Genomic DNA, 10,570 nt, shown 5'->3' with positions numbered 1-10,570 from the left:
TGTGTTTTCCTGCTGACATCAAGTGGCCACAGTGATAACTACATGACTCCTGTGCTGCTAAGGCTGTGTCCTGCTTTTGTGGACTGGATGGTTTAAAACGCTAGACAATGGCCATTTTTAAGGAATGCTTGGTGAGATCCACAGAACCTGGCTGAAGCTGAAATTGAAAATTACTAACATAAATAAAAACGGAAAGGAAAAAAAAAGGAAAAAAAGAATCCTTTATTATGTAAAATTAATATATGGGCTTTATTATTTCCGATATTTCAAGAAATCAAGCTGGATTTTTAAAAGATCTGTTATCTCTTTGTAGTCTAACAGCATGCTTTTTATGGTCACAGGCATTTGATTGTCAACTGGTGTCTGTCAATGCACATCCCCTAACATGGGCACTAACATGATTAGACATAAATAGCTCCTGTCTCAATAGTCTGTGTAACTAGATACTTCCAAAGCGACCATGTGGATAGTTTGCATACCAGAGGCACGAACCACTATGGAGTAAAAATGTCACAGATAACTCAAAATGTATGATAGACAGTCTCACGCAAAATCCACTGTTATCTTGGTAAGACAAGTAACATTTCAGGCCTCCTTTGCTTGTTTTTACTTGTTCATCTGTGAAAAGCAGAGCAGGCCAGAGAGGCAAGCATGTGATCAGCCTGTAAAATTTGGAGTACATTTAGGCAAAATGGTATAAATAACAGTGCTTTGTCCCCCAGTATAACCCGTGTAACTCTGTCTAGCACGCTAGAAACACTCAACAAACAGCAAAAGCACTGACTGAAGTATGTAGACCATGTCCTTAAAGTGAGTACAGATAAGACTGAATGAATTTATTCAAAGAGAGAAACTGACGAATTGACCATACTGACAAATACATCTTGTTTATTATATGAGTGCAAATTTCAAGCCGACCTTGCAGATGTTCCAGGGGTAATATAAGGGAATAAAAAGTCCTGAAGACATTTTCCACATCCAGAAATGTATCCATGAAATGAGCTGTATCCAGCACATTATTCTTATAATATGATTGGTCTAGCAGAGATTGCTATAAAACTGTGTTTACTCAGAGATATGTTTTGCTTTTTTGCACATTTTCTGCCCAAGTAAACAGTAGCCTCTTAGTAAAAGGATTTGTAAGCTCAATGGGGCACTTTCGAGATAAAGAATTTAGCTGGAGACAAACATGGCATTCATATTTCAAACAGCCAAAAGGAGGGTGGTATCTGGCCTCTGTAAAAAAAAAAAAACAAACCCAAAGACATAAGTAATTTGGATACATTTACAAAAAAATCGGTATACATGGGTACCAAAAGTCACAACTGCATTTATAACAATGCAAGAGACATGATAGAAAAATACAGAAAGTTTGAAAGATGATATTTGACTTAATCTTACAAAGTCATCCAATTGTTTTTATCAACTACATCCAATTTGGCTTCCAGCTTCACAAGATGGCAGAGGAGTTGCAAAAAAATACAAAAACACCACCCTCTCGTCTACAGGCTTACTCCACTCCTTTCATGAACTCCAAGAACTCTGCAAAAAAGAAGTCAGTGTTACAAACAGCTGAGCTTCAGACAAACTACTACGAAACCAGAACATGTCTTTATCAAGCAAATGTCTCATTGTGAATGTGTCTTAAAAAGTAAACACAACTGGTCCAAAGTCCTCACCATCGTAGTCAATTTTGCCATCGTTATTTTTGTCCCCATCCTTCATCAATTCCTCGATGTCGTCCTCTGTAATGGCCTCTCCCGTGGACTCCAGCATCATTTTCAGCTCATCCAGGTCAATATAACCATCTGTGTTTCTGCAGAATCAAAGGTGTGAAATGTCGTTAATGCATAACAAACTTTAATTAAGCTTTACAGCTGGCATTGGGGGAAGAAGCAAACTTGTATTTGATGTGTGACTGGTCATATCTAGAATTTAAGTGTCTGGGAACCACCACGGTGAGAAAGGGAAAAAAAGCACAGCGAGTTTGTTCTTTGATGCTCAGACGAGGTGTCTGGCTTACATCGAGTGGGTGTTTAAAATATTCGGAGCTGTCAAAAAGGATTATGGAGCAAACTACATGCTGTACTCTGCAGAGCTGCTTGGCATTTTGTCAGTACTCATAATTGCACATTGGAAGCATACTTTGCTGGAACCACACGATGAAGAAGAGCAATTCGTTCAATAGACTGTGGAAATGCTCCAATGATAGCATCCTCTTGCCATAGATATTTTTCCCCCCCAAGTCTGTCAGTAAGCATGTAGCACAGTATTTCTTTTGTGGTGAGATTTTGCTAATAAACCGCTCTGAGTGCAGGATAAAGTAGCTACAGGTTTAAATATGAAACTTACTTGTCAAACATCCGAAACAGCTCTGCCAGTTCTTCCTCTGACTTCCCTTTGCTGTCGTCCTTCATGCATCTCACCATCATGACTAAGAACTCATCAAAGTCCACCGTGCCACTCCCTGCACACACAACACACTTCATCACATCCTTAAACTGTGATTTTACATTATCCCAGTTTAACCAGATGATCAGCTTAAAAGTACAGTCTGTTCACCAATGGATCACTGCAGTGATGTTATAGCATCTCAACTGATGTTACAAATGTATTTGATTTGAAGCCTATAATTGTCTTATTTATTATATTTATAACAGGCATACCTGTGAATTAAAGTGTGTGTGGTCTAACTATACAGAACTCAATTATCAGCTTTAGCTTTATCAAACAAAACCAAGATGCTGTTTTCATATTTCATCATTAAATCACATGGAAAATCCAAGATGACAAGTGGAACATCTGACACACATTTCCCTTTAATTCAACCTGACACATCGAGTTGTATTTAAGATCCCTGACTAGCATTTAAGGTCAGAGGGCTCGAACAATGCTTGTCTGCATAACATGCTTGTGATGCATTTGGCAGCTGACCTGTGAGAATGAGAGTCAAACACAACCAATTATTTTGCCCTTTTTTTTTTCTTATCCATAGCCCAGTAGCGGTTTCGATTTACCATCTTCATCCACCTCGTCAATCATCTCCTGCAGCTCCTCCGGTGTGGGGTTCTGACCTAACATCCTCATTACCTTCCCCAGCTCTTTGGTGCTGATGCAGCCGTCCTCTGCATCCTGTACGAAGATGTCAAAGGCGGCCTTAAACTCTGCAGCAACAAAGCAGCACACACACAAAAATATCTACTGAAGCACGTCTGGTTTAGGACAGGGTTAAGATTAATTCCTGGGCATCAGCACAAAAGGCTATTTGTCTTAAGTGTTGGTGCAACTAATGGTTGCAGTCCTGTTGAGGTATAGATTTTTTCTACCAACAACTATAACTAAATCATCTTTTAAAGTGTCTCGATGGCATGCTCAAAGCCTTTACGCCTTCAGTTGAAAATCGTTTCACGCACCATTTTTCTGTTCATCTGTCAGCTGCTCAACCTGCCAAAGAGAAAGAATTGAGAGAGAAAACATCAGCTTTCTGGGATATATTCTGGAATTTCTCTGTAACAGCATATTTATGGGTTTGATTGCATTTTCCAAAGCTCCAAATATATCTAGGTTAAGATATCTGGAAATCTAGACTAGATTATTTCTGTTTGTTTTGATAACTTTTCAGTTAACAAAGCTCCGGGACATCCCTGACATTACACAGCACCTACATATCATACATGAGAGCTGGTAAGAGGAGGAGTTAAAAATAAACAGTCAGAAGAGAGGCTCAGGAACGACAGATAAAGGACACAATACACAGTGCTCTAAATTAGCATAGCTGTGGATCTGTCCCAACAATGGAACAGTAATCCTGGAAAAGCTACCAAGAATGAAAGAGGGAGACAGCTGCTTATGTAAGAGTTATTGACTGTTGTCCACTGTAAATTAACCACATACATACAGTATACAGACTTTCACATTTAAATTCCACTGCTGATGATACTGTAAAAGAAAAAAAAAAACCTGAAACAGATGTAATATACATTCCAGTGTGTTTTTATTATCTCCCCGTTGGACTGTGAGCAGATAGGAGAGCCAGAGGACTATCTGTGCAAAGGTGGATAAATAGCCACACGGCTCTCAGGCTCACAGATAATGCTGGAATTCAGCCATGGGGCGGTTTATCTAAACCTGAAGCTCTTCTCTGGCACCAGAGAACCACTGAAACAGAAGCATCTGAGCAACTGGCCAAAATTAGCCACGTGAAGTGAGACCGTTCCATTTGAAGTCATGAATGAAGCAGCAGATTGTGGTCCAGGGACATGTCCTGTCAGTGACCTTATGAGTGGCTCTTATCAGTTCTGATAGGGCTGAAGTAGGAGGAAATCTAGAGACATACTTGGTGTTAAGGCTCCCCCGAGACGATGTAGCACTAATGAAGGCAACATAGGTATTTTACAACTATTTTAATAATGTGAGCTTAAAAAGGCTTCAAAAATGATAGGTGGCATTTTTTCATGCAACAAATAAACATTAAAGTGCAGCTTTAAATGGGGAAATTACACTCTTTCACTCTTAACTACTGATTACATTTAGCACTATTAAGAAATGTTAAGGAAAATGGTTTTACATCCATAAAAACATCACTCCCACACTAGATTAGTTCTCACAGTGTTCTGGTGAGCACCCAACAAATCAAATAACTTCACCAGAGGAAGTCAACTGCACTCTTTCAGCTGTGTTTTGAGTGGGATCATACCGCTGCCTTGTAGATGTCGTTCATGTCGGAGGCTCTCTTGCTGCCTGTCCTGACAGCGTCCTGGCACAAAGGAAGGAAGTACTGTCCAGTTCAGGGCAGGACTCTGGCCTCATCCTCCGAGGGTTTTATAGCTGGAGTCCAGCGCTCTCTGGTCCCTCCCTGGGCAGAGCAACCTCCCCTCTGTTTGTGTCCCCTTGTGTGTCCATAAATGTGTGTGTTTGTGTATGTGTGTCATTTGGCAAATCTGTCACAATCACCAGGCTCAGATAAAAATGTGGCAGCTCTTAGGGGGCACACTTTGGAATGGAATGAAGTGAGGGGGGCAAGTGTGGTGAAGCCTAATCTCCTGAGAGGGGGGGGGCTGTAGGGACACTCAACATTCCTCTAGACCTGGACCACAGAATATATATGTGTGTATGTGTCTGCATGTGTGCATGGAGGAAAGCCAAGCTGGGAAACATCTACAATCAGAAGACCAAGGAGGTAACAAGAAGAGAAAGAAGGCAGTTCTAAGAAGTCAGAGAAGACCAAGGTCAAAGGGGTGTTCTTGTGTTTCTTAAAGTCCTGACCATAGATAATCCTTTCGTTTTTCAACAGTGGACAATTTGAGTTGTTGTAGTTTTAAAAGTAACGGGAAATAGAGACATAATTTAAAGCACCAACTTCTAGGAAGCTATTCTATTGTGCAACACTATGAAGGTGGACCTGGAGTCCCCAAAAGGATAGCAATCATTGGTTGTACCAGTGGTTAAGACGAATAACCTTTTATGCTGATGATAGGAAGAAGTTTTAATGTTAGCAGGAAATATTAAAGGCTGTATTTTCCCTGTGAAGAAAAGAGAATTCTATCATTTCTGGAGGTCTTTGGGCTTCTGCCTCCATCAAAATACAATCAAAGTGACTGGGATCTTGTTTCTGATGTTCACAAGACTGAAGATGACATTAAAAACTTCAATGACCACGTCTCTTTCCAGAAACGGTGTCCCTGTTTCTCTTTAATCTCTCTCTCTGTCTGACATTAATGTAAAAAGGCTCAACTGGAACTACTTTCTTGAAGAAAAAAAATCCCCAGTTAAACTGTTGACAGTGTCCTGCGTGGATTAGCCAGAATAAAAGGATCATTGTGCCTAGAAAAAGAATTTGATACAACATTGTTAAATTAAATGCCACATTTTCAGCGATGTAAGCGCCAGAAACAAAATTGCATTCACGCCTGCTGTGTTGGGTTAAAGGTACAGAACATTATTTTGACAGCTCTGAATATTTTAAGCATTATCTCCAAACACATTAAAGTGAAAAAAGACTATCTGTTGGATTCTGTCTGAAGCAAATTTTCAATGTTAATCACAACCTCCGCATATTTGACCACCTGCAATATGCTTGTATTTATTATGCAGTGTATAGGCCATTGTTTGAAGTACAATTTAGCCAGTTGTGATTTATGTGTGCACATTTTTGTTTGACCGCATTACAATCAGACACAAACAGGTTCGCTAACCTCTCTGAAAAGAAAATACTCACTAACTTTGTTATTTATGGAAAAGTAAAACGTTCATTTGCTGCTTTATTGCTCATTATATTATGCTTTAAGGCATAATTTCTGATGAGTTCTTCAAGATGCTCAGTTGTAAGCACTAACCAATTTTTAGCTTACAGATTAAGTCAGCAGAGGGTGCTGTTCACTACATATCAACTAAATTAAATTGTAGCACAAGGCTGCCTCCAGATATCCAATTTATCAATAGAGGGGTAGGTGAGAAATCTGGGTCAAACAAACCAGACACATTCAGACATATTTAAATTGAAATGTTTGCAGCACAAGTCTTTGGAAGCTTTTTTCCCCCTGTGTTCTTTTGAAACAAGGCCATCTCAATCACTTGACTGTGTGATTTACACACGTTCACACACGTGCCCTCACAACAAGCTCTCTCTCACACTCTCTCACACTCTCTCACACACACATACACAGAGCACGCTGTGGCAGGCATTCTAAGTGACGAGTGATCATGCTGGTTTATAATGGGATGCTAATGGAGACTGGCACAGCTTGCAAGCATCATACAGATACCCAGATGGAGAGAGGGAGAGAGAGAGCTCACATCGCACAGCATACATGTCCCACTCTTAACATGGATAAAGACACAGCTCTCCTAACATCAGTGAAAGCCAGCCACACAGAAAAGTTTGAGCTTTTATTTAATAAGAAAGGCAGGGTGGGTGGGGAGGAGGTGTGGAGGTTTGGGAGGAGGCATGTGGCAAAACACATTCTGTGTGTGTACGTCAAAATTTCATAATCAAGACGCCGTGCACTGTGTCGTACACTGCTGTTGGAACTCAGAACAGAAATGAACCGTCATCAGTGGCATCGAGTCAATCAGCTGAAACCCAAAGCATACTGATGAGTCTACATGGTCAGCCAGACAGATTCATTTGGAAAGCTGAGTGCAGCCTGGTGGGTGCCAAGAGTGATGAGCAGCTCTGCAGGGGGCACTAGCTTCTAATGTAAAGCTTCCTTGAGCGTGCACGCACACGCACACCCACACACACACACATGCTCTAGGACCAAAGGCTGGCACGCACATCAAAGAAAGCATATGGAGTGCTGTTTCATTGGAGCTCTCCACCAATTTCCTCTTACAGAGGAAGACTGACGAAAGAGCCAGCCATCTCCTCCACACAGCGCAATCAGACAGCGCATCTCAAATCCACAATTCACCGCACACCGCTTTTTGAGGGGTTGCCATAGAAACTCTGCTGGGTAGTAGCGGGCAGAAAATGAGAGGAGATGAGCGGGGCTATTTCCCCCCACCACCACCTTCCTCTCTGCCTCCCTGCCACCACATTTTGTCCTCAGAGCGACTATATTATTTTTCTATTCCTTGGCTTCTATTTGCATACATGAACACAGCAAAACTGCATATACATGCGCCATGTCACAATTAGGGTAAACAGTCGCAATTTGTGCACGGGAACCATTCATTCATGCAAATTTGGTAATTCCAAATGATTGTGTTTCATGTCTGTGGATTAAGAGTGGAATGCAATGCTTCCCCTCCATTTATATTTGTATTTAAGCAGGTTTAAGACATGTTTTAAAGATTCAAACATGCACAGTGGACTTGTGAATCCTACTTAACATAATAATAGTCATCTCACTGGCTTTTTTGAGACTCAACCAAAATCTCTTACAGCAGAACAACATTGAAGATTTCCAGTGTGCAATATGTTGAAGTGGACATGGTGTGACATCTTGCGCTGGCAGTTCTGAATCAGCTGGAGTTACTACTATACATAGCATACTTCATGTGAGTTTAAATAGTCATTCGACATAATGATTGGGTTGACGTGCAGCTGAGCTTGAAGCATGGGTCCTGTGCTCTCTCCTTCTTGTCTGTGTGTCCTCACCTCCCAGATTGTCAAGAGGAGGAGGGGAGCTGAGCCTGTCAGCATCTCTTTCTTTCTCTCTATTATTTCCTGCCTTCCTCTCTGTGTCTATTTTCCCCCCCGCTCTCTCTCTCTGCCCCTTTTCATTGATGACCAACCTGTCAGCAGCTCCTGTTGTGGTAGAAAGTGGATGCTCTGCATGTGAGTGAATGAGATGCACAGCCTTCTTTTTTCTGTATGAAAGCATTTCTGTCTGTCCTGCCCAGTGTTTAAGAAGCTGCTCAATTTCTCATCAGTTTCTCATTTGAACCCAAATGGAGGGATTTCTCTTCGGTTGATGCAGGAGAAAGGGAAGTCTTCACTTTGCTTCACTGCATTCAGTGGTTCCTTTCTGAAAGTCTTTGCGCTTAGAAACATCAGCGCTCTAATGAACCAGTGGCCATATTAGCTCCACCACAGATACAGCCACACACTAACTTTCTGCCAGGGGGCAGCGTTTTCCAGTCCACTGGACCACCACGGCGCCTCCTACCACTCTTCATACCCCGCGCTTCCCCTCCTAACCTCTATAACGTAGGAGGCACCCAGAAAAGATTTCATGTGAGATATATGGCACATGAAGTTCCCTTCAAGGAAAGGACAAAATGTGTTTTCAGAATTTTGTCTCGAAATAAATCATCGAACAAGCTCCACTCTGGCAATGGTGAAAAAAAATAAAAATAAATGGCAGATCTGTCGAGTGAAATATTAATAATGCAAAGTAAAGTTTTTATCTGTTAAATTTTATGTGTAGTAAATACCTTAGCTTAAATACAGCTACCTTTCCTTTGATTTGTATAAATGACTAGAGTTTACCACTTTTTGTGCTGTTGAACTCCAAATAACAAGAGCTGGCTTCAACAAACAGAAAATACCAAATACAAAGTCAAATTCCTTGCAACACATTAACTGTCTGATTGTAATTCTGGGTTAAACACAAGGGCTAAATGTGTGGCGTAAATACAATAAATGAATCCAGCAAAACTTATTTATGAGCCTTTATAAATGTAGCAAATCAAACGAGTTGCCTGTCTTTGTAGAAATGCTCACTGTGTGCAGACACACACACCCATTTTGGATTTGTCAGTGTCACTGCCTTCTACCCTTCGCCTCAAATAGCTGCTCTCTGAAATGGAATCCAAGGGCCCTCAGGGTTTCTGACAATGTTTCAAACATTTCTAAGTAAAATGAACAGCGGTGTAACCTCGGCATTATTAAATCTAAAAGTTAGCTCCAATGAGAATGTATTGAGGCAAAGCGGGTCACAATTTCTACTATTCCAAGTTGTTATCACCCTGCTTTTAGACTGTCAGCTCGAGCACCATAGATATGCAGTGAAATGCTGGCGAATGTGGATGAAAAGACCTAAATAGCAAAAAAACAATATTATAAATGTATTGCTTTTCAATGGAATAATTGTAAACATCATAATTGCCGCATGTAACATTTATTGCACTATTTAAAACCAGCTGATGGTTAGAGTGAAGTTCATTGCATGCATATTGTATCTATAATGTGACAACTGCTTTTACTTGATATTTAAACCCAGATCCAATGAAGTAACATTTTAAAAAGTGTAACCAAATTGTAAGGAGTTACACATTTTTAACATCCTGCATGCCTTTGCTTTGTTTACTGTGTAAAGTAGAACGCATGTTGTAGTCTCACTTGTTATCATTACTGCAATGTGAAAAAGAGAATACAAAAATCCCATAATGGAGATTTATAATCAGTATATTCTTTTCCATTGTATGGTTTTGAATTACCAGACTGTAGGACAAGAAATGTTTTTATTTTTTTTTTTATTTTTTTTTTTACAGGCCTGCTTGACTACTAGGCAGCATTAACAGGCTGGGTGGGATTAAAACAAAAATATATATTTGTGTAGTGCAAATCTATGAAAGGTTTCTGTTCTGAGGAGGTAAAAATCACAAACTAAAGGAATGTTTTTAGGTACAACGGGATGTTTCAGTATAACTAGGGCATGTTGTGGCTCTTTGATTCTTACATTTATGAATCTATCTATCTATCTATCTATCTATCTATCTATCTATCTATCTATCTGTCTGTCTGTCTGTCTGTCTGTCTATCTGTAGGACATTGTGCTAGATTCTACAAACCACATAACACTGTATTTTCCTATTCACCCATTTACATACACATTCCTCTACACTAGTGGCGGTGGAGCTGTGATTGGGACCAACCAGTGATTCAATGCCTTGCCTGAGACACTTTAACACATGGATGTGCCAGGGATCAACCTGCCAACCCTGCATTTTGTAGACAGGTAGTAGACCACTCTACCTGAGCTATGGCTCCACTTCACTACATCACTATGCAGGTATGTAACAGACAATAGCACCTGTCAAATCAGCAGTTTTACTTTTTCTTTCCTTTCCTTTTTTTTCCTTTTTTTTGGACATTTGGACATTACTTTTGCTAGAAGAGGAC

At 40.3% G+C, this 10,570-nt stretch overlaps 1 protein-coding gene across 1 annotated transcript; it reads right to left on the bottom strand.

Moving 5' to 3' along the window:
• Positions 1 to 623: 623 nt before the first annotated feature.
• tnnc1a (troponin C type 1a (slow)) lies at positions 624 to 4,845 on the bottom strand. The gene is made up of 6 exons (XM_040007766.1): positions 4,697 to 4,845; positions 3,414 to 3,444; positions 3,018 to 3,164; positions 2,353 to 2,467; positions 1,680 to 1,816; positions 624 to 1,542 (listed from the first exon to the last, which is right to left on the bottom strand). Exons 1-6 carry the CDS (start codon positions 4,718 to 4,720, stop codon positions 1,511 to 1,513), a joined length of 486 nt encoding a protein of 161 aa, XP_039863700.1. The 5' UTR covers positions 4,721 to 4,845; the 3' UTR covers positions 624 to 1,510.
• Between the last annotated feature and the right edge of the window lie 5,725 nt (positions 4,846 to 10,570).

Source organism: Simochromis diagramma, unplaced genomic scaffold (genome assembly GCF_900408965.1).
Source record: "Simochromis diagramma unplaced genomic scaffold, fSimDia1.1 OVJJ01000545.1, whole genome shotgun sequence".
NCBI lineage: Eukaryota > Metazoa > Chordata > Actinopteri > Cichliformes > Cichlidae > Simochromis > Simochromis diagramma.
The sequence above is the reverse complement of the archived record's forward strand: the minus strand, read 5'-3'. Positions and strand labels throughout refer to the sequence as shown.

What these genes read in the sequence shown, in the direction of transcription:
- tnnc1a (XM_040007766.1), bottom strand. Translation starts at nt 4,720, where the DNA reads ATGAACGACATCTACAAGGCAGCG. An exon ending in ACGACATCTACAAGGCAGCG is followed by an intron (nt 3,445 to 4,696) that starts GTATGATCCCAC and finishes TCTCTTTGGCAG; the next exon opens with GTTGAGCAGCTGACAGATGA. An exon ending in TGACGAGGTGGATGAAGATG is followed by an intron (nt 2,468 to 3,017) that starts GTAAATCGAAAC and finishes TTGTGTGTGCAG; the next exon opens with GGAGTGGCACGGTGGACTTT.